Source organism: Tarenaya hassleriana, unplaced genomic scaffold (genome assembly GCF_000463585.1).
Source record: "Tarenaya hassleriana unplaced genomic scaffold, ASM46358v1 Cleome6, whole genome shotgun sequence".
NCBI classification, from domain to species: domain Eukaryota; kingdom Viridiplantae; phylum Streptophyta; class Magnoliopsida; order Brassicales; family Cleomaceae; genus Tarenaya; species Tarenaya hassleriana.
The window spans coordinates 3359492-3381705 of NW_010968505.1; the positions used below are offsets into that span (position 1 = coordinate 3359492).

The window sequence follows — 22214 nt, forward strand, 5'->3', positions numbered from 1 at the left end:
AAGCGCGGGGCGGGGGGGGGGGGGGGGGGACCTTGTTTGGCTGTAAGACTTGTCGTGTCTGTGCCATATATAACCTTATCCTCCTTGATTTCTGAAGCCATTCTACTCTGTTTTTTCAGGTTCTGTAATGAATATGAAAGCTGAAGAGCAAAACTCATTTGGATATATCCCACATTAATGGCACCGGTTGCAGCAGAAAGGCCGTTGATGATATTTTTGCAGCAAATTTTTCTTATATTTATATTTCCAAAATTTGACAGATATTTCAAGTGTTGTGGTTGTTATTGTTGTTATTATTAGTTGTAGGAGAATTTGAAAAATTATATATTGATATAAAGATTCTAAATATTTGATGTATTATTATGTAGAAAAAAAATTGTATATATATATATATATATATATTTACAAGTTTTTCTTATATTCTTCGTTAATTTATTTTTACATTGAAAGATTATCACATTCCAAACCAACTCTGTTTCTTCCTTGTCATTTAAAAGAAAAGAAAGCGCAGTTTCTAAAATGGCTCCTAAATTCAATTAATTTCTCCTTCGCTTTCATCTTTCATCTTCTTGGTCTTGGTCTTCGTCTTCGTCTCTCTTGTCTTAGCTGCTTCTTCACCCAAATATCAATCGAATTCCATCCGAAATCTTCTGCTTTTCCTTCTCTTCTTTGATACACAGAAGAATATCGTTCACGAGCTCCGACAATGGCGAAGTACGGCGAAGGTGACAAGCGGTGGATCGTGGAGGAGAGATCCGACGGCACCAACGTCCATAACTGGCACTGGGCGGAGACGAACTGTCTCGAATGGTCTCGGAGCTTCTTCAACAAGCATCTCTCCGGCGCCATTGTCCTCGCCGGAGAAGGCGACCTCTTCATCAAGATCAAGCGGATCGTGAAGGTCGACGGCGAGGCGTACGTCAATGTGCGCAAAGGAACGATCATTCCTGGGTACGAGAGGAAGGTGAGGCGAGGGATTCGGAAGGGAAAACACTCCTGAAGGCCGACGGTTTCGTTGAGATGCCGTACATCTCCGACGAGAACGCCGGAGAGGATCCGGAGATCAGGTTCTCGGTGAAGGACGAAGGGCCGATCGGGACGACGTTGAAGGAGGCGATGGTGGCCAAAGGGAAGCCGTTGATTCTGGAGAAAGTTAGGGTTTATGTCGAGTGCATGGCGAAAGGGGTAAATCACTTAGATGTACCAAAAAGTGTCGCATGCTTTTCTCCCGATACACCCAAAAAAATTATAACCCATTAAATTTTTATCGAAAAAACCATATTACCCTTACCGTGTAATTATAATTGTAAAGTCGTAATTGATTCTAAATACAATTGCAATTGATTCTAAATAAACAGTCGTAATAAAATCGAAAAAAATATAAAAAAAAGGTTATTTCGGACGGATTAAGTCTAAAAGTGGTATAGAATTCAAAAAAAAAATTTGATTTTTTTTGGCATCACTGAAATGGGTGCGACACATTTGGTATATTAGAGTGATTTTCCCTGGCGAAAGGGGGTCCGTGCAAGGACGAACTAGAGGCTAAGAAGGTGACTCCGAAATCTGCATCTGCGGCGGCGAAGGACGGTGGTGGTTCTCCGGCGGCTGCGGCTGCGGCTGCGGTGGAGAAGAAGAAGGCGGATGATGAGAAGAAGAAGAAGAAGGAGAAGAGATTCAAGACGATTGCTTTGACGGAGAAATTCAATTGCAGAGCTAAGAACATGTATGCGATTCTGATGGATGAGAATGGGTGGAAGGGTTTCACGCAGAGCAATGCCAAGATCAGCAAAGAAGTTGGTGGGTCGATCAGCGTGTTCGACGGGTCGGTCACTGGGACTAACCTGGAGCTTCAAGAAGGCAAATTGATCGTCCAGAAATGGCGGTTCGGAAGCTGGCCGGATGGCCTTGATTCAACGGTCAGCAATGGGGTTTCCTCACTGATTGTTCTGATGAGAAATTCGATGATTTTCTTGTGTTGATTGGTGTGATGATTGTTCAACGTATATGCTTCTGTTGATGAAATGTTTCAGATGAAGCTTACGTTAGAGGAGCCTGAAGCAGGGGTCACCATTGTCAAGCTGACTCATACCGATATTCCCGAAGAGGACAGGTGAGTGTCCTGTTGATGAAATGTCCTCGTCTGACTTGCTTTTGATGCTGAGTTAGGGCTTTTGAATCTAGAAAACCTAGTCGAGGGGGAATCTTAGACCCGTAACCACGAGCTTGATTTGCTTTTGATGCTTTGCCCATGATCTCATTCTACTCAGAAAGGTTGAGCCTTTGCTGATTCAGAAAGGTTGTGTTCTGAGTATGAAATTTATGCCCGAAACCCTCGAGGGTAGATGAGCTGTGTCCTTTGTTCCAGCCTACTTGAGTTTCTTTGTATGTGGTGATGTCATTACTAGTGTACACTTGAGTTTTCATCTGGTGATTTGGCTGATGGCAGATATGGGAATGCGACGGTGGTGGAGAGCACGGAGAGGGGATGGAGGGATCTTATTTTCCGTAGGATCCGTTCGGTTTTCGGGTTCGGGTTCGGGATGTGATTCTCCGAAAGGAAAGGTTGAGTTTTGTTGTAGTTCATGACAAGACTATAAGAGACAATGCAATTGCGTGGTTTCAGTCCCTTCAGCTATTATGCATTTCCATGAACTTTAAACCCGCGTGTGCTTTTATACAAAAAAGCAAAAATAGAAACGTCGCCTGAGAGATTCGAACTCTCGCGGGGAAACCCCATGTACTTAGCAGGCACACGCCTTAACCACTCGGCCAAAGCGACTTCTGATGGAAATGTAAAGGGAGAGATTAGAGATATTTGCAGATCATGAGCCGGACTTCCTCGATGACAAGCCATCCTTTGTGGCCTCCTATCACCTCCTCTTTCATCTCTCCTTCCTTCCACAACTGCGCATTTTTCTCACACCCTTCAGTCTTTCATCGCTGGTTTTTGCGGGGGAGGAAACCAAATCAGGAGAGTACGAGGAGTACCTGAATTGTCGGCATTTTCTGCACATATACGTATCGGCCAATGAGAGAAATCGATAGGTATATGTATATGTTTTAGATGATGGTGATGATGAGAAGGTTACGTACCGAGATGTTTCCACGCTTCACCAGAGTTTGAGGGACCTTGTTCACGTCCACGTAGAAAAACTTTATTCTGCATTTTTCGTTTCTATTTTGTGATCTAATTACATGTACATATCTCTAATTACACGTAGAAAAGGCATACACATATCTATATATATAGAACATGCTTACTTGGTATCATATTCCGCGGCCAATTTCTCCAACTTAGGCTTCAAATAAATGCATTTCCGGCACCATGAAGCCATCCTACCATCATTTTCACTTAAATTTACACATGTATATATACATACATATATCACAAGACCCTTTAACTATATACTATATATATGCTATTACCATTCAATGATGACAGGTTGCGGGTGAGAGAGAACATGGTCGAGCTCATCAACGTCGTTTATGGGTTCCATCTCCACCGTACTTGGCCTCGACAAGTTCGACCAAAAGGCTTCTACTCTCCAATCCCTCTTCCGAATCTTCACTTCCTCATGAACCCTAAAACAAGAACAAGAACTGGGACTGCAGATCCCAGAATTATTCTCTCTCAAGAAACTACTGATCTGTCTCCTCATGAATCGTTGCTGTTTCCCTCTTCTACTTTGAAATTGTCTCGTTAGAATTTGAGGGTTTGGTGCCAAAGCTGACATCTTTTTTTTTCCCCTTGTAATTCGTCAATGAGATATTTGCGTTTCCATGGAAAATTTTCAATCTTTTGGTTTGAGATATTTTAAAGTTTTGATTTTTAAAGATTTGAAAAATAATAAGTATGGGGAGGAGGAGGAGAGGACGAAGAAGCTTATCCGAAAGATTGGGTTTCAGGTGGGGTCCACAATATTAAGGGTGCGTTTGGCTTTTGCCTTTCCCTTTTCCGGCGTTCTGCGTTTGCAACATTACGTTTCGGTATTTAAAATTTTTTGAAGCGTTGCGTTTATATATATATATATATATATTAGTTTCTGCATATTTATTGTTAATCTTATATATATACACCATATTATAATTTCTTTTAATATTCACATTTCCAAACTTTTAAAATGAAATAAATTAATACTTAGTTGGTAAAAATTGTTTGACAATGGGAATCGTTTTAGTTATATCAAATCAAGTTGTTGATAGATATCATGTGAATTTTAGGTACGTTTAAGAAATTTTTTTTTTTCATTTGAAACCCATTATAACTTAATTTTCAATTTAAGTATTCGATATTTTTTGTTTACTATTTCGAACTCTTATAGTAGTAATTTTAAAGAGTGATATATATATATATATATATATATATATATATAGAAATTCGATGATTTTCTTGTGTTGATTGGTGTGATGATTGTTCAACGTATATGCTTCTGTTGATGAAATGTTTCAGATGAAGCTTACGTTAGAGGAGCCTGAAGCAGGGGTCACCATTGTCAAGCTGACTCATACCGATATTCCCGAAGAGGACAGGTGAGTGTCCTGTTGATGAAATGTCCTCGTCTGACTTGCTTTTGATGCTGAGTTAGGGCTTTTGAATCTAGAAAACCTAGTCGAGGGGGAATCTTAGACCCGTAACCACGAGCTTGATTTGCTTTTGATGCTTTGCCCATGATCTCATTCTACTCAGAAAGGTTGAGCCTTTGCTGATTCAGAAAGGTTGTGTTCTGAGTATGAAATTTATGCCCGAAACCCTCGAGGGTAGATGAGCTGTGTCCTTTGTTCCAGCCTACTTGAGTTTCTTTGTATGTGGTGATGTCATTACTAGTGTACACTTGAGTTTTCATCTGGTGATTTGGCTGATGGCAGATATGGGAATGCGACGGTGGTGGAGAGCACGGAGAGGGGATGGAGGGATCTTATTTTCCGTAGGATCCGTTCGGTTTTCGGGTTCGGGTTCGGGATGTGATTCTCCGAAAGGAAAGGTTGAGTTTTGTTGTAGTTCATGACAAGACTATAAGAGACAATGCAATTGCGTGGTTTCAGTCCCTTCAGCTATTATGCATTTCCATGAACTTTAAACCCGCGTGTGCGAATGAACAAAAAATCATAACCAAAATGGGTGGACTTGAATGAACCTCCTGCCTTGCTTTTCTTTTTACCAACCTTTTGTAATTATTATATTTTCGAAAAAATGCCTATCATAACTTATTTTTAACCAATATTTTATTCAACATATTTATTCCTATCACAACTGTCTAACTTTCATTTTACATACCCAGCATAGATATTGAAGATAAATTTTCAATCTAATATTTAAATTTTCAAAATACATATTTTTTAAACTAAAACTACAATATATTAAATCAATAATATATAAAAAAGTATTTTAATTTAATTTGCGTAAAATTAAAAAGAACAATTATTTTGACTCGCAGTAATGATTATAACGATAAAGAGAAGATAAATATATAGTTTTCTAAATAAGAAATATGATATTTAAATAATCAAATATTTAAGAAAAAACTATCTTTTGCATGATTCCATGGTCATGGTAGATTGGTTTTATACTGATTCAAATATTTATTTATGATTTATTTGTTATACAAAGTTTTTAAGTTTTAATATATCAAAATTTGAAAACATAACTAATTTCTTAAATAAAAATGTAACAAATGATATATTCATATGATTCATTTGCAGCACATAAACTTCATTTTCCGATGTTATTTTATTTTTGGTGCTTTATGTTTTATTTGTTAGTATTTTTATAAATGAAAATTTTAGTTGCTTTTATATATGGCAAAATAATTCGTGGTAAAAAAAATAATAAGAAAGAATAAGAAAATAATGGAAATGGCCTAAATTTAGTTTCATTTTCACATCCCCAGGATTCAAATGTGACGTGTTGGTGTTCGACTCGACGCGGTAAGTTTCTTGGTCAAAGGTAATTTTGACTATGAATCACACTATTTAAATTTCGTCAAACCTAAATTTGGTTATAGTGACCAAAACCACATGCACCTACGGTTCACACATGGCGATAATAATAATAATAATAATAATAATAATAATAATACATATGTTGATTTGTTTTTTAATTTTTTATGAATTGACTAGTCTTTTAAAGGATTTGTATACAAATTAGTTTATATCATTTGTTAAAGGTGTCAAAATAATAGAAATTTGATTAAAAAAAAATAAGCAAACTATTTTTATAACTAAGTGTAGTAAATCTAAAAAAAATCAAATAGTTTGACATGGTCGGAAACTTTTAATAAAAAATATACCGTGAAATTGTGAAATTATTGATATTTATTAGCTTATTATTCGAACTTTTCTTTTTTTTTATTCGAATTTCTTTTAGTACGGATTGTTGACTTATGATAGCCGTTGTGAAAGCTTTCACATGTGACCGAATAAATTGTTTGGTGATCGTATTTTAGGTAGAAATTGCTATATGAATTCGACAAATTTGTCTAAATAATTATTTTATTCTTATCATATGCCTAAATAAAAATCTTGTTAAACACGAATTGTTGATCACATACTAAAAAAGCTATTATTGAAAATATTAATATTATAAAATAAAATATAATATCCACGTTAATTTTCATTAACTTTGTGTAAATTAATTTAAACAGATAAGACAATATTCATATTAGTTTAGATCTCATATATATGTATAACTAGTACGTTTGTGTATCTATCGTTGCAAAACGGTGATAAATTAAAATCAACCAAATAATAATTTTGTCAATAATAAATAAAATTGAATTTCGAAAAAAAAAATACTCGTGACGGTGGGTTTTTTTTTAAAATAAAAAACAAATGTGATGCTTCAGCTCTGACCAATCAACACTCAGCCCGTCGGTGAAGAGGAAGGGTCCATTCCTATTTCCTTATTTTACTTATTTTTTTTTATTTTCCTCGATTCACATTTTTTGTATACTGTCGGCTGATTTTTGTATATATATTTTTTATGAAGATTTTTGTAATGCTCATTTGAAATAATTGAGTTCCATTTTCGAATCACGTTATAAAATGGCATATTGTTTCAAATTAATATTATTTATATTCTCATTCCATTATATCATTTATTTTTTGCTGGCAAAAATCTCATGATACATGATCTGATCTCAGGTACAAATGTTGAATATAACTGGAACGCATCGCAATATATATAAAAACGTTTCTAAATAATTGAAGTTATATGCAAAATTTTTTGTTTTAAAATAGTTATCATTTTAGGTTTTCTAAATATTTTTTAAAAATAATTTTTAATTTTATCCTTAATTAAAACTAATAAATTCTAATAAACTTAATTAATATTAATTATATTTTAGATTTAAATAAAAGTATACGTGACTTTTTTTATAGTTTATTAAAAATTGTAAAAAAAATTTCAACGTCAAATATTATGACTCGTTTTTATTAGAATATTTATGATACGGTGAGGTAAGCATATATTAGTTTAATTTTTTTATAAAATTATTTAAAATTTTAAAACTAATGTTAGGAATATTACTGACTACAGTGCTACCACCTATATATATACACACACACACATACATTCCTATATAGATTTATATTTTATTGAAGCTATAATACTAAAAGCGTAATGGAGTCCAAATAAGGATAAGTACGGTCGACGAACGGGCCCCACACGCAGAACGCTAAATCTGCGTTGTTGATGCGAAGAGTTCCACTAACCACCCAAATGTAATTTCTCAAGGGTTTTTCCGGCATACATTCTACGGTTCCCCTTTATTTACAAACTCTGCCACTCCAATGATTTTCGCTATTCTGTTTTTTTTTAAAAAAAATTTTAAATAATTTATTTTAGCAACCGTGAAAATATATTATATTAAGTGCAAAGTTTATACATTAGTCGGGTTGTTTAGCGGTAAATTATCCATGTGGGTTTTTCATAAAGTTTAATTTTCTCAATGGTTATTCCTTTTTTTTGTACGTACTAATTCTTAATGTTATATTTTAAATATTATATATATACAAAAAAAATATTATATAGTATTTTTTCTTCCTTTTAAGATTGATTCATAAATTTATCATTTTCCATATTTTTTAACCAGTCAAATAACATTAGTTTCATTAAAGTAAATTATTCTACTATATATTATCGTAAAGTCGAGTAATAGTGAATTGAATAATAAGTTATAGAATAAAATAAAAATTGGAATAAAATGATTTTATTATATTGTACAAATTTTTAAAAATTGTCAAATTGAATCTGATTGGGATATTTGAGATTTAATACGTGTCCAAATCAGATTTATATTCGACTGCCTTTCCAAAAATAAAAATCAAATAATATAAAAATGCTATAAAGGTACTTAATATAAGTATTTAATTATCAATTCATGTGAGATATGGCCAATATGTCCATGGACCCTTTGCTTTCCAAGACTTCACCGACAAGTCCTCTCAGTGGCACTACCCGTAATTTCTAAGAAAACAAAGGGTAATTCCACAAGCCCTTAGCTTTAACGACGTTCCCTAAACAAATGCCACTTTATCTAACTCGCAACCTTGAAGAGAGTCCTCTCGTCGTCGACGACAACTGTCCTTTCTCTCTCTAGAAATATTCATTCTCTCTCCTCACTTTCTCTCTCTAAACACCAAACACAAAACACAACTCACAGTCACATCTCACTTCTAGAGAGAGAGAGTCCTCGCTCGCCGCACAAACCCCCTGACAGAAAGCTCCGTTGTCGTTAATGGCGTCGGATTCCGTCAAGTACATGCCCATAAACGGCGGAGGAGGAGGAGCAACCACGGCTGTCTCCGCCGCTGCCGCCGACGTCAAGAGCCTCATCACCGCCGTGAAACCCAGAAAGGCATCCACTTTCGCCTACGTCTCCGTCATCACTTTCGTGGCCTTCACCGTGTTCTTTGCTTTCAGCCCATCTCCGAACTCGTCTTCTCCATGGTTCTCTAACCTCTTCTCGTCCTCCTCCGCGGCGGACTACGGCGGAGATTCCGGCGGTGGGGGTGGATCTTCCGCCGCCGACAGATACAGATCTCAGTTCTCCTCGATCTTCTCTTATGTTCTACCGAATGCTACTTCGTCGTCGTCGCAGCAGCCGAATAATCGATCCAGTGACGCTGTTTCTTCGAAACCCGGATCGAATTTCTCCGACCCAGTTTCTGAAACTGGCAATTTCTCGGCTCTGACATCGAGTTTCCCCGGCTCAGTTCCTAAAAACGGCACATTGCAATCAACCATCTCTGACAAGTCGGGTTCGATTGGTAAAAATCAAACCTTTGAGTCTCCGACCGCAAAAAAGACGAACCCAGTTACGAAAAACAGCACCAATCAGTCCCCAGTTTCAGATGAATCACTGAACGGATCGAGTAATCAGTCACGGAGTGATCAAGCAGGGGGGAAACAGTCGAATTCGAAGAACGCGAAGGTCAGTGCTCCGAATTCAGACAAAGACCAAGCTTCCAAGGCAAACCAGACAGCAGTTCCGGCGCCGAAATCAGCCGATCTCAGTGCCTTGAATCCACCGGCTTCTCCGCCGGAGAAAGAGAGCAACAAGAGTGACTCGGGCTCTTCGGTGAAGGAAGAGATCGAGAAATGGAAAGAGTCTCTTAAGAATTGCGATTTCTTTGATGGAGGGTGGGTAAAGGACGAATCTTATCCACTTTACAAACCCGGTTCGTGTAACTTGATCGATCAACAGTTCAACTGCATCCTCAATGGAAGACCCGACAAGGATTTTCAGAAACTGAAGTGGAAACCCAAGAAGTGTGATTTGCCAAGGTACGTTATCGGATTCGTCTTTCTTACAGCTTCTGAACCAAATGAATTATCTTGATGGGTTCTGATACCTTTGATCCTTGAATCCAAATCTAGATTCATTTTCATTATAATATAATGCTTTGGACTTTTTTCCAGGAAAGTTTTCTCTGCAGTTTTCTGTGATTATCATGTGGCTATAGGAAATATGAATCTGTATGTGTATGTGTATGTATATGATAGGTTAAACGGGGCTCATTTGCTGGAGATGATCAGAGGGAGACGGCTTGTGTTCGTCGGCGATTCGCTAAATCGGAACATGTGGGAATCTCTCGTCTGTATCCTTAGAGGATCAGTGAAAGATCAAAGCAAAGTCTTTGAGGCCAATGGAAGGCATCATTTCCGTGGAGAAGCCGAGTACTCTTTCGTGTTCAAAGTAAGAAAAGCTTCAAAATCCTCGTACCGAAATCATTCGATCGCAGCATTTCACATTCATTTGAATTGGTTGGTTTTTCGGGTTTTTGATCCATGATATGTTATGGTCATGCGTATAAGGACTATGACTGCACGGTGGAATTCTATGTTTCGCCTTTCTTGGTCCAAGAATGGGAGGTCGTGGACAAGAACGGGACAAAGAAGGAGACTTTGCGGTTAGATTTGGTCGGGAGATCCTCCGAGCAATACAAAGGAGCGGATATCATCATCTTCAACACCGGACACTGGTGGACTCATGAGAAAACGTCCAAAGGGTAACCTTCTTAATCCCGTGTCTAGGGTTTTGTTTCGTGTATTTTTGCTTGTTCGGGGACTGAGACCTGGTCCATGTGTAAAAATGTTTCTTAGGGAGGATTATTACCAAGAGGGCAGTCATGTGTACGGCGAACTCAACGTCCTCGAAGCTTTCAGGAAAGCCTTGACGACTTGGTCTCGATGGGTCGATAAGAACGTGAATCCGGACAAATCCCTCGTTTTATTCCGGGGATACTCCGCATCACATTTCAGGTGAAACAAGATCTGTGACTCTTGAATCTTACATCCTTGAAACTACTCAACTAGGGGTGGTCATTTCTGGTTTGAGTTATTTCAGTTTTAAAAGATTCGGTAATTATATTGAATTTTGTTCGTTTTGGTTCGTTTTTCAAAGGAATTTTCGGATCTTTCTATTATTTTTGATTCGCTTATGTTCAAAATCAGTATTTGTGGTTTTTTATATTTTAGAAATGTTATAACCGTCCGGTTTTTGTATCATTTTCGGTCTAGATATGATTGTGTATTATACGGTTATTAACCGAGTTGGCCACCCTAATTGAAATTTGAAACCTGTTCTAAAATTCATCAAGTTTGCTTTCTTTCCAGCGGCGGGCAATGGAACTCGGGAGGGGCCTGCGATAGCGAGACGGAACCGATAAAGAATGAGACGTACCTCACGCCGTACCCGCCTAAAATGCAGGTTCTAGAGAGGGTCATAAAGGGTATGAAGACGCCCGTGACGTATCTAAACATCACGAGATTGACGGATTACCGCAAGGACGGTCACCCATCAATCTACAGGAAGCAAAACCTATCGCCCGAAGAGCGGAGATCGCCGTTGAGGTACCAAGACTGCAGCCATTGGTGCCTTCCCGGGGTACCCGACTCGTGGAATGAAATCCTCTACGCCGAGTTGCTTGTGCAACTCGGCAAACTCGGAAACGCGAGGCGAAAACCCTAAAGGTATGAACTTTGGAGCTTGTTTCCATTTCCACGTTGTGTTCGGAGTAAAAAAAATGGAGATTTACAGTTTACCGTCATTGAAATGTGCAGAGAGAGAGAGAGAGAGAGAGAAACTAGATTTATGGATATCTGAAAAAAAAAAAAGGTGTAATCTTTTGATGGGGGGCGGTTTAAAGCTGTTGTAAATGTTTTTGTTACTAAAGAGTAATAATTTATTAATTACATAATAATAATTTATTATGAAGCATTGAATTTGTTGGTTGCGTTTTTATTATTAATTATTTATTTTATTGGAGAGATTATCAGCCATTGAATTTGGTGGTTGTGTTGCTATTAATTATTTATATTATTGGAGAGTTTGAAAAGTTCAAGAAGAAGTGCACAATTAAGTGCTGCGGAATTTAATGAATCACCGACAATATAATGTAATGTTGGTGGAATTTTTACGTTTTTAAATCCGAAAAATTATGAAATAACTATATGGAAACTATATATGTATATATGTGTTGGAAATGGGTCGGTCGATGTCACATGGGATGTTTGGTTCAAATAAAAAAAAAATGTCAATATTCTTTATATAAAGTTTATAAAATAATATTTATTTTTCCAAAAGGGGAGAAAAGTCATCAGACATTTGACTGTTGGTGGTTAAATTTTCTTGTACTCCGTGTCACGATCCAATCTGGTGCATCCTTTCGCCACGTGGCATAACCAGTTTTTTTTCCTAAAAAAAATCACATGGAACTCATTGAGGTACGAATTTCGGAAGCCAGGACAACCACGATGAATATGTTATAAGATCGAGGAGCCGTACGATGTAAAATTTGTTTGGAGAAAAAAAATAATATTTTACTGAGTATTTAGGATATAATAAGATGATAATATATAAATCTCACGAGTAAATGCTTATGTAAAATATCTTTTACAATGTTATTGTCGCGGATATTTTCTATAAATCTGATACATTCCTTTATTTTATTTTTTATTTTTATAACGGAAGACTCCTAGCTGCTAACCTTCGAGCACGCTGACTAGGTAAACCTCCGATCCGGGAGCAGCATTTGTATATGGATCATATAAACCCAGAAATTACCTCCCTCCCCACCAGCCAGGAATCGAATGAGATTGAGAGTTACCTCCTACCCTTGAGAGTTGGCCCCGAACCCAATCTGGGAATAACTGTATTTTGGGCCGTCTTGATAGAGCAGTGGTAAACATGACGATCTGTTGGGTACATTCCTTTATTTTTATTGATTAATATTAATCCACATTAATCATAACAAAAGCAATATTCAAATTTCCGACTACATTATAATAAAAATAACGTGTTACGAGTTATATTCTTGCAATCACACCTTTATTTTTCTTTTTGGGTTTCTGCAACCGATAACATTATATTTATATTAGTGACAAAGAAATTTTATAAACAATACAATATTTTTTTTACCATCTTATATACATTTTTAAAAAAATGATTTATAATACACAAATGATGACTCACGTAAATTGTTGGCATGCAAATGTGTAATCACAGGGTTGAAATGATCCAAAATTAACCTAAAATACATGGATGGCACACATAACATGCAACAATATAATTAATTTTCACCTTGTGACTAAATTCAGTAAATTTGGTTTCTCGTGTCCTTTGCCCCCTATATATTAGGTGGTATTTTTGGAAATTCATGATTCAATAAGAGGATTTGTTCATGACGATTCTTGGTATTTTTGGAAATTTATGTCTTAAAAGTTAAGCGAATATTAATGTTGACCCATGAAAACGTATATGGTAGAACTTATTCATATAATTAAATCTAAAATATTCTTACCGCTTTATTACCTTTTTCATTTTATTGAACTGTGTATCGGTAAATTTTGTACCATGAATCTAGAATACAATTATTTCCAATAATATTAATTATCTTGGAATACCGAATATTAATAACCATTTCAGAAACATTAAAAAAAAAAAAGAGAACATCAGTTGATATAGTGATTTTACTAAACATCACCTCACAAATAATAATAATAATAAAAAGTTTCAAAATTTTTTTAAACTCAACTTCAGCTGCCATTAACCTTCTTACAGTCTTGTCTAATCTCGCCGCTGTTCCCAGTCAAGGGACTGATATTTCCCATGTTGATCATAGACTGAGCAAACGCCTGAAAGAACAACGTCTGGTTACTTGCGAAAGAAGCAACGATCGCCACGGTGGCCGCGCCTCGAGTTGAGAACAGTTCTTGGTCGGATTGAAGAAGCCCCTGATTGGTCTGCAGATTCGCGAAGTAAGCATTGTCGAAAGAATCCGGAGTTTGGAGATCGAGATTCGTAATTACGGAGCCAGATCCGTTTCTAGGGCACAGCTGCTGAAGACTGTTCAGAAACGTCGTGTTCAAACTCGGGTCGGGATTTCCGGTTCCGCTGAAATTGTAGAGCCTACTGCTGAAGAGTCTGCATTGCGCTCGCCCGAACGTGTGAGCTCCTGATCAGATTGTGGATATTCACAGTTTTAGGGTTTCTATCTACAAGTCGGTAACTTGAGCAGCAAGGTAGGTATCGATATTATATCGGGTTTTTGATTTACCAGATAAGGCGACGAGATCGCTAGTGTTTAGCCCGACCGCAGAGAATTTAGCGGTTATGTTACTCAATCCTTCGAAAGGAGAAGGAATCGACGTGTTTGCACCTGCCTGGTTCGCGGTTAGACCGTCTCTTCTTCCCAATAACACCGTCCATGAAGGACCTCCCGACTGAAAAATTCAACATTTACTTCATGAACACATACATGCACGTGTGTGTGTATATATATATAAGCACTATCATAATATCGTTCAGATCTCAACTTAGGGTTTTCTACTGTAATCATCTACAAACTAAGATGTACAATATGCTAATAATACGTATTCTTATATATATATATATATATATAATATGATGTGATGTGGTCTTATATTAGATCTTGGGTGCTCATTCTTTTTTACTTTGAAGATTGACTTGCCAATGGGCCCTCTAAATGGGCCGAATACATCAAACCACATATGGACCCATGTTTAAGGCCCATTAAGGCCCAAAAGACGTCACCAATGAAACGGAGGATTCAGAGGCAAAAGCTAAGATATCGGCGCAAGAAACAACGCCCGGACAAGCGTTTTCGAGGGCTGTCTTAATATTATCCACGACTCCGAACCCTCTGACCGAATTGGCGTTCGGACCAGCGTTCTTCTCGCTCTGTACGCTTCCGCTGCCGTCGAGCAAGATCGAAGCATCACAACCCTTTCGAGATCAAGAAGACGGAGACGGATTTCATCAGTACGTCGAGAAACGAAACATTGTAGCGCAAAGAGTTCGCATCTAGTGGAATGAGACTTACATTGACGAAGCAATCATGGAAATGAAGGCGGATAAGGCTTGCCCCGATTCTTGGATCGGATTGAAGAGCTTGTTGAACGATGTTACGGACGATACTCGAGGCGTTAGGGCACGTTCCCGAGTAAAACGTCGCGTTCAATTGCCCGTACGAGGTTCCGAACATCGACGACACGAGAGGAAGAACGATCAAGGTCATGGCGAAGAGATCACGGTTAGAAGAACAGTTTGCAGCTCTAAGAGAAGCCATTGAAGATAAGCAATAAGAGAGGGGAAAAAAACTTAGATTTTTTTTTGGGATTGAAGCTTTCTGCATCGTGGCCAAAATATATACACGTGGAAAAGAGTTAATCACCGCGTTAATCATGTTTACTAATTAAATTGAGTGATGGAAATCGAATAAGACATTAAGATTAAGTGTGTCTTTTGCATACTTAGTCAAAAAAACAAAAATCGAAAAGCTGGTTAAAGCTTATTGGCCTTTTTCTACGGCAAAAGTAATATAATCCTTCTGTTACTTAGTCTCCATCTGTTGCATTATTGTACTTACTCCACGCGGTTAGCCAAAAAGTGGTGTAATTATATTAAACTTAAAATCTTCTAAAGAGGTAGACAATGCTAAAAAATAAACCGGATCGGATACGATTAAAAATGATCCAAATCATATATAAATTAGGAGTGGTCATCTCGGCTTTTCGATCGGATTATTTTGGTTATAGAAAAACTATAACCAATTTGTTTTTTATATTAACTTTGGATTAATTCGGTTTGGTTTGTTTAAGATTCGGTTTTATATGATAAAAAATTCATTTTTTTAAAAAAAAAGTTTATCGATTTTTTTGATTATTTTTTTCCCGATTTGGTACAATTTGATTTGGATTTTTTTTTGGGTTTAAAGAAGTTATAACCGTTCGTTTTATATGTTAGATTTAATTTGATTATAGTTATGTCTCATTTGGTTTGAGTTTGATTATTTAGTTAATAACCAAAATGACCACTCATAATATAATATATGTACTTAAACCGAAATCAAATATGATTTAAAATCGATTGAGTATAGCTATCTTAAAATTAAATTAACTGATTTCGAAACAAAATACTAAAAAAAAAAATCAAGACCAAAAATATTTTGGGCTAATAAGATTTTCTTTCAGCAGATCCATGCATTGAAAATTTTAAATATGCGATGAGAGTTGGTGGGTCATTACAGCTGTATTATTATGACAAATCAGACATTATAATTATCTGATAAGGTTTCCTCCGACGTTTACTTAACCAATTTGGATTAAGAATCTTGAAAACTGTCGCTTGAGAGTCACTTAAAAAGATTGTTTTGACATCGAAATCATGCTAATTATATGGCATAGAGTTTATAATATGCTTCCTAATAGAGCTGATCATTTCGGTTTTCGATTACATTTATTGAATTATTTTCGGGTTTAAATTGTTATTATCATAGGAGCTATATTCATGCATTTTTTTTTTGGTAACCGGGTTTTGCCGGATTAATTCCGGGGACGGAAGCTAGCCATATGATTTGAATTATGCACTCCCTTCCCAACTTGGGGTTCGAACTCGGGGCGGGACAGACGTTTTGCGTCCCCATTTCACCGGTTGAACTATCTAGGTTGGCTTTATATTCATGCACTTTTATAACAACTAGCTATATTCATTCTATTATTTTCTAAATACTATATCATTTTTATTCAAATTTTTTTTGTTGTTTTCATATTAGATCCATGTTGTATTTATCTTCAATGGGTTAATTTTATCATAAAAAAATATATCAATTCAATTTTTGTATCGAATTAATTTTGTTTAAGATTATGTGCTATATGTTTAGTTTTGTGCAAAAAAAAATGTTCCAGCTATTTAGAGGCGGACCTACCTTCTATGGGATGGGTCACAGATCCCTTTTAATTAACTAAAAAATAGTATTTTTTTTACAAACTTTATAAAAATAAAATTTGATTTTATAAAATTATATATATATATATATATATATAATTATTGTCTCTTTTTATACATTTTTCTAGGTCTGCTGCTACAACTATTTCGCTTGTGATTTTGCAGACAGATGACATGCGGGCCGATTGTTCAAATCACAAACGCAATATCTGTATTTGTGTTACAGTTTACAAAACGTTGGTTTGGCGTTACATTGATATCTGTAAATACAATAATAACATTTTTTACGAATGTGATATTTAATTAGGGTTATTTTGTGGTCCAATGGCTTTCCCACCAAAACTGTCTTTTACTTGGAAATTTAAAGAATTTAGGATTTGCATCAATGGTTACAAAATAATGAAATAAAAAAAATATGTGCGTGACTACAAGAGTGTTGAAAAATTAAACACGGACCAAATAGACCAATTTCTATTTCAGTGAAACAATCTATCCCTCGTAGAAAAAAGAGTTAAAAAATGGTGCGTTACTCAAGAGCTAGCCATCCAAGTATTGTTTTTTAAAAAATGGAAATACGATTTTCTTAAAATAATTATAATATAATAAAAATAAATAAATAACATCAAGACTATTCACTATCGCTCGTGTAAATACCATTGTCGAGAAATATAAATAACGTCAAAGCCAGATAGATAAACCAAGTTATGATACTACATACCAAGATTCTATAATTATATACATATATGAATTATAAGTATATTATTATTAGAAAAATATTATAAGGGTACGGGGACCTATCCAGATATGAAATTCACTCTTAAAAATAAAGTCTAATTATTAACAATACAAATATAATCAAATCTGAATATAGAATGTATTATTGTAATCTTTTCAAATTTTCTCAATATATAATATAGCGTTGTCAAGGGATATATATATATATATATAAATATTTAATATTAGGGATATTCTGCGAATATTAGACATAGTAAACACGCATTTGTGGGAGATTGCAGTGTAAGGATTCTAACAAATAAGCATTAATAATTCAATAAGATGAGGTGTATGGATCTGACAACGACAATGTGTTGTTGTTTCCATGAATTTTCCGAACGTTATTATTATTTTTTAATAATAATAAGTTCAAATAAAATAATAAAATAAAAAAGAATCATATTAATTGTGTGACTTTTGTCTTCGTGAGATTTGTCCGACGTGCGGACAGATCGGCATTCTCTATCGTTTGTAGTCAAATTTAATGGAAGATTCTCTCCTCTTTGGTGCATCTACGAACTCACCCAATCCATTTGTTTAGAAGTGAATCATCCTCAAATTCCTGAATTCGATTCCACTGATGGAAAATAATATAATTTCGGGACCAAAATAGTCCATATACAAAGGTTGATCTCGGATCTAAGGTAGATATAATCTCGGATCGAAGGCTCCATCATGGTTATAAAAAAAATGGCAAAATATGGTTTTTCTACTTAACTCTCTATGCAATACATGCATCATGAGCTTTTTTTTTTTAAAAAAAAAAATCAATTGGTTAAAATTAAGGTTTTTTTTTAGAAAATTATAGTTTTTTAATGAAAACCTGGACACTAAAAAAAATATTATACAAATTATTAAAATGAAATATAATAGAAATTCACCACGTGACACTAAGTAGTAGTAGTCTTCGATAACAGGACTGACTAACAAGATAAAAATTGGATAGAGAGTTAAGTAGAAAAATCTAATAACGAATCATATTAATTGTGTGACTTATTTTTTTCCTTTCTATGATTTACTTTTTTTTTTTTGTTAATGCACTTTCTCTAATTTACTTCTCAATAAAATCTAATAACGTTCGTCTTAAAAATCAAATCCTAATTGGATAAAAATTTAATCGTGATTAACTTTGAAAAAGATGGGACTTGGTTCATGGAATTTTCTACAAACCTCAATTATTTTAACTAAACATTTATCCATCAAAATATCTAATTTTAAATTAGTAATTTAATATTAAAATTCAACAATCCAAATTAGTTAGACTACATAAATATATTAATTCCAACACAAAATCCTATTTTTGGGCTTAATGATACTGTTTTTAAAAATGAGATTTGAGCATGGATCAGACAAAATTAACACAAGACCTTTCTCCCAGTACAATAAATTCTACATTTGTAATTTATTTTTTAAAATAAACAATAGATTTAGTAAAAATAACAAAATTACAAAAAAAAAATAGAAAATTTGAGTTTAGTAGCACAAAAAAAATAATAGCAATCAAGATTTTAAAATATTTGTGGAAGAAAAATCAAAGATCAGCGTTGTTGACAGAATCCAATTTGAGTTGAGACAAAATAGAATATTGTGATAAACAATGAAATGGATGGTCAGTTGGTGAAAATGTAATCAAATTAAAATGCGAAATGTCAACTCTTTCCTTACAATTCCAAAGTTTACCCTATAATAAATAAAAACGCGACAAAATGTTCAAAATATTCCCTAAACCTCCTTCCATTTTTACTAAGTCACACCACCATTGACGACTATTTTATTCACGTTAAAATAAAATAAATTCAATAGTCAATTATGTCTAAAAACGAATATAATTATTAAATCTAATCAATATTTTTTTAAAAGAAAACAACAAAATAAATAATGAAATTGCTCAAAACCCAATTTTTTTTGCAGTCTCTCCACAAGAACATCATTGTAGAGAACTGCAGAAATCAGAGAGAAAAAAAAAAGAGAAAGAACACCAAAAGAAAAGAAAATGAAAATTTCTCTACCCATTATTAAGCTTCTGATCATGGCGATAGCATTGTCATGCAGGATTCAGACAAAAGTCGAGAGCTTGAGGTTCAACTTCCCTCTCTTCAACGAAACCAACGAATCAGATTTGATCAAACACGGCTCGTACGTTGTCCTAAACGCGATCCAAGTGACTCCAGATGTTCGCGGAGGTCCTCTAACGAACCACTCAGGTCGTGCCCTTTACAAGAAGCGTTTCAGGCTGTGGACCAAAGACAAGAACGCCACCTTCGACACCACCTTTCTCATCAACGTCTCGAACCAGACTGACCCAGGAGGTGAAGGCCTGGCCTTTGTTCTCACGGCCGACACGCCTCCTCCTGCAGACAGCCATGGCCAGTGGCTCGGTTTAGTCAACGGCAGTACGAACGGGTCAGCGAGTTCCAAGATTGTGGCTGTTGAGCTCGACACGAGGAAGAGCTTTCCTGAAGATCTTGACAGCAACCATGTCGGCCTCAATGTGAACAGCATCAGCTCTGTCGTTCAAGAATCTTTAACTGGCCACGGAATCAGGATCTCGGCGGGATCTAGTCTCGCTGTTCATATTCGGTACGATGGTAAGAATCTATCTGTTTATGTCTCCACGGATAAGAAGGCAGACCCATTACAGGATCCGAGGAACTTGGTGTTTTCTCACGCCATAGATCTCTCTGCATATCTTCCTGAGAAGGTTTATGTTGGGTTCTCGGCATCAACAGGGAACGAAACCGAGCTGAACTGCGTACAATCATGGAGGTTCGAGGGTTTGGATATCGGCGGAGATTCAAAGCTGCTATGGCTCTGGATCACTATCCCGATTGCTTCTGTTGTTTTGGCTGGAATGCTCTTTGGATCGGTCCGGTATTTGAGGTCAAGATCAAAGGAAGGAGAGGAAAACCCGTCGGATATAGAAGCAGAGATCGATCATTGCGCTATAAACCCGAGGAAATTCAAGCTGAGAGAATTGAAGAAAGCCACAAACCACTTCAGCCCTCAGAACAAGCTAGGGCAAGGAGGGTTCGGGATGGTGTTTAAGGGAAGTTGGAAGAACCGAGACATAGCGGTGAAAAGGGTTTCCGAGAAATCGCATCAAGGAAAGCAAGAGTTCATATCCGAAATCAAAACGATCGGAAATCTAAACCACAAGAACCTGGTCAAGTTACTCGGATGGTGCTACGAGAAGAAAGAGTTCCTACTTGTTTACGAGTTCATGCCGAAAGGAAGCTTAGACAGGTACCTTTTCTTGGAAGACAGGACGACGAAACGAGGGTCGTCGACTCTCGGGTGGGAGTCGAGGATGAACATCGTAAGAGGGTTATCTCACGCACTGGAATACCTTCACAACGGATGCGACAATAGGATACTTCACAGAGACATAAAGGCGAGCAATGTGATGCTGGACTCGGATTTCAACCCTAAACTCGGAGATTTCGGGCTTGCAAGAGCGATCCAACAGAGCGAAATGACGCATCATTCGACGAAAGAGATAGCTGGAACACCGGGATACATGGCTCCCGAGACTTTCCTTAACGGGAGAGCGACAGTCGAAACAGACGTATATGCATTCGGAGTCCTGATGCTCGAGGTTGTCTCGGGGAAGAAACCTACTCATTTCTCCAAAGAACAGAACTATAACAACAGTATCGTGAACTGGTTATGGGAATTATACCGAAAAGGGACGATCTTTGAATCTGCAGACCCGAGATTGGAGGGCGATTTCGAGGAGGAAGAGATGAAGAGTGTGTTGCTGTTAGGGTTGGCCTGTTGTCATCCTGATCCAAACAAGAGACCCTCCATGAGAACAGTCTTGAAGGTTTTGACAGGTGAAATGCATCCACCAGATGTGCCGAAAGAGAGACCGGCCTTCGTCTGGCCGACAATGCCGCCGTCTTTCAGCGACTTGGATTACTCTCTTACCGGAAGCCAGATCAATTCGCTCACTGAGATCACTGGAAGATAGGCATGAAGAAAGGGAAAAAAAAAAAGGTTGAACCTTTTTTAAAGAATTAGTGTAAAGTTTAAAGCTTGTCTCGTTGTAGATACTGAAAAAAGGCCTCTGAAAACAGAAGCAAGTGCTGTTTTAAGATGTAAGTGTGAAATTTGCAGCCATGACATTGTCTTTGAATAATGGGGATTCGTATGTATCATTGTAACTAGAAGAAGATGCTACTGTATACCTAATGAAGTGCAATGCAACAAAGTCGTTATCTTTAAACCAGAAGAGGCCTTCTTCTTCTTCTTCTTACATCTCAGGGTGACGTATTCAACTGAAATCGGTTTGCACGGTCAAGTCTTGTACACCCAAATCATGGTACAGATCATACACAAACTGAAGTAAAGGACGATCATCTGTTCCGCTTTTCACCTACCATCAACGCACGGAAAAGATAATAACAAGTTTAACCACGAATACCCATGCAGCTAATGATGAATATGTATTCATCAGTTTAGTGAAATAGAGGGTACCTGAAGTGTGAGAGAGCCGACGGTGTAGCCAGGGACCAGCTCCCAAAACCGAGCCTGTAAAACCTCTGTAACTTCTTCACGAGAAGTAATCTACCCAGAAACAAAAAAGAAAGAAAAAAAATGAAATGAAGGTCAATCATTCTCCACACGAGACACGGGATGAAGCATGAAGATCAAGATCCATGGAAATTGGGGGGGGGGGGGGGGTCGACAGTT

At 36.5% G+C, this 22214-nt stretch overlaps 5 protein-coding genes, 1 non-coding gene and 1 pseudogene across 7 annotated transcripts in view; 3 read left to right on the plus strand and 4 right to left on the minus strand.

Moving 5' to 3' along the window:
* The first annotated feature begins 557 nt into the window (after positions 1–557).
* Positions 558–2568, plus strand: LOC104799289 (annotated as a pseudogene).
* Positions 2569–2614: 46 nt separating this feature from the next.
* On the minus strand, positions 2615–3832 carry LOC104799287 (thioredoxin-like 3-1, chloroplastic). Of its 2 annotated transcripts, none has more exons than XM_010521722.2 (5): positions 3427–3832; positions 3262–3336; positions 3094–3175; positions 2989–3006; positions 2615–2904 (listed from the first exon to the last, which is right to left on the minus strand). In XM_010521722.2, exons 1-5 carry the CDS (start codon positions 3732–3734, stop codon positions 2806–2808), a joined length of 582 nt encoding a protein of 193 aa, XP_010520024.1. In that variant the 5' UTR covers positions 3735–3832; the 3' UTR covers positions 2615–2805. The 2 variants fall into 2 exon arrangements, with proteins under 2 accessions (XP_010520024.1, XP_010520025.1); XM_010521723.2 differs by having other exon boundaries at positions 3094–3160; positions 3427–3831.
* On the minus strand, positions 2698–2779 carry TRNAS-GCU. Its single transcript has one exon. It is a non-coding gene; the product is annotated as a tRNA-Ser (tRNA).
* Positions 3833–8549: 4717 nt separating the features above from the next.
* Positions 8550–11700, plus strand: LOC104799290 (protein trichome birefringence-like). The gene is made up of 5 exons (XM_010521724.2): positions 8550–9784; positions 10004–10196; positions 10316–10509; positions 10604–10762; positions 11117–11700. The coding sequence occupies exons 1-5, from the start codon at positions 8736–8738 to the stop codon at positions 11469–11471; spliced, it is 1950 nt and encodes a 649-aa protein (XP_010520026.1). The 5' UTR covers positions 8550–8735; the 3' UTR covers positions 11472–11700.
* Positions 11701–13441: 1741 nt separating this feature from the next.
* Positions 13442–15150, minus strand: LOC104799291 (peroxidase A2-like). Its single transcript, XM_010521726.2, has 4 exons — positions 14845–15150; positions 14556–14747; positions 14059–14224; positions 13442–13956 (listed from the first exon to the last, which is right to left on the minus strand). Exons 1-4 carry the CDS (start codon positions 15088–15090, stop codon positions 13538–13540), a joined length of 1023 nt encoding a protein of 340 aa, XP_010520028.1. The 5' UTR covers positions 15091–15150; the 3' UTR covers positions 13442–13537.
* A 4281-nt stretch (positions 15151–19431) lies between these two features.
* LOC104799292 (probable L-type lectin-domain containing receptor kinase S.5) lies at positions 19432–21503 on the plus strand. Its single transcript, XM_010521727.2, has one exon. It carries the CDS (start codon positions 19516–19518, stop codon positions 21490–21492), a length of 1977 nt encoding a protein of 658 aa, XP_010520029.1. The 5' UTR covers positions 19432–19515; the 3' UTR covers positions 21493–21503.
* A 69-nt stretch (positions 21504–21572) lies between these two features.
* The window catches only part of LOC104799293 (metal tolerance protein C2), a 4457-nt gene continuing 3815 nt past the window's right edge, over positions 21573–22214 (minus strand). Inside the window, exons 10-11 of the mRNA XM_010521729.2 lie at positions 21999–22088; positions 21573–21897 (exon numbers count right to left, since the gene is read on the minus strand). Coding sequence (XP_010520031.1) covers positions 21796–21897; positions 21999–22088 — 192 coding nt within the window. The 3' untranslated portion in view covers positions 21573–21795. The remainder of the gene's footprint in view (positions 21898–21998; positions 22089–22214) is intronic.

What these genes read in the sequence shown, in the direction of transcription:
- LOC104799291 (XM_010521726.2), bottom strand. Translation starts at nt 15,090, where the DNA reads ATGGCTTCTCTTAGAGCTGCAAACTGTTCTTCTAACCGTGATCTCTTC. An exon ending in CTGAATCCTCCGTTTCATTG is followed by an intron (nt 14,225 to 14,555) that starts GTGACGTCTTTT and finishes TGAATTTTTCAG; the next exon opens with TCGGGAGGTCCTTCATGGAC. An exon ending in CGATCTCGTCGCCTTATCTG is followed by an intron (nt 13,957 to 14,058) that starts GTAAATCAAAAA and finishes CAATCTGATCAG; the next exon opens with GAGCTCACACGTTCGGGCGA.
- LOC104799287 (XM_010521722.2), bottom strand. Translation starts at nt 3,734, where the DNA reads ATGTCAGCTTTGGCACCAAACCCTCAAATTCTAACGAGACAATTTCAA. An exon ending in CAACCTGTCATCATTGAATG is followed by an intron (nt 3,337 to 3,426) that starts GTAATAGCATAT and finishes AAATGATGGTAG; the next exon opens with GATGGCTTCATGGTGCCGGA. An exon ending in GCCGCGGAATATGATACCAA is followed by an intron (nt 3,176 to 3,261) that starts GTAAGCATGTTC and finishes ATCACAAAATAG; the next exon opens with AAACGAAAAATGCAGAATAA.
- LOC104799292 (XM_010521727.2), top strand. Translation starts at nt 19,516, where the DNA reads ATGAAAATTTCTCTACCCATTATTAAGCTTCTGATCATGGCGATAGCA.
- LOC104799290 (XM_010521724.2), top strand. Translation starts at nt 8,736, where the DNA reads ATGGCGTCGGATTCCGTCAAGTACATGCCCATAAACGGCGGAGGAGGA. An exon ending in AGTACTCTTTCGTGTTCAAA is followed by an intron (nt 10,197 to 10,315) that starts GTAAGAAAAGCT and finishes CATGCGTATAAG; the next exon opens with GACTATGACTGCACGGTGGA. An exon ending in CATGAGAAAACGTCCAAAGG is followed by an intron (nt 10,510 to 10,603) that starts GTAACCTTCTTA and finishes AATGTTTCTTAG; the next exon opens with GGAGGATTATTACCAAGAGG.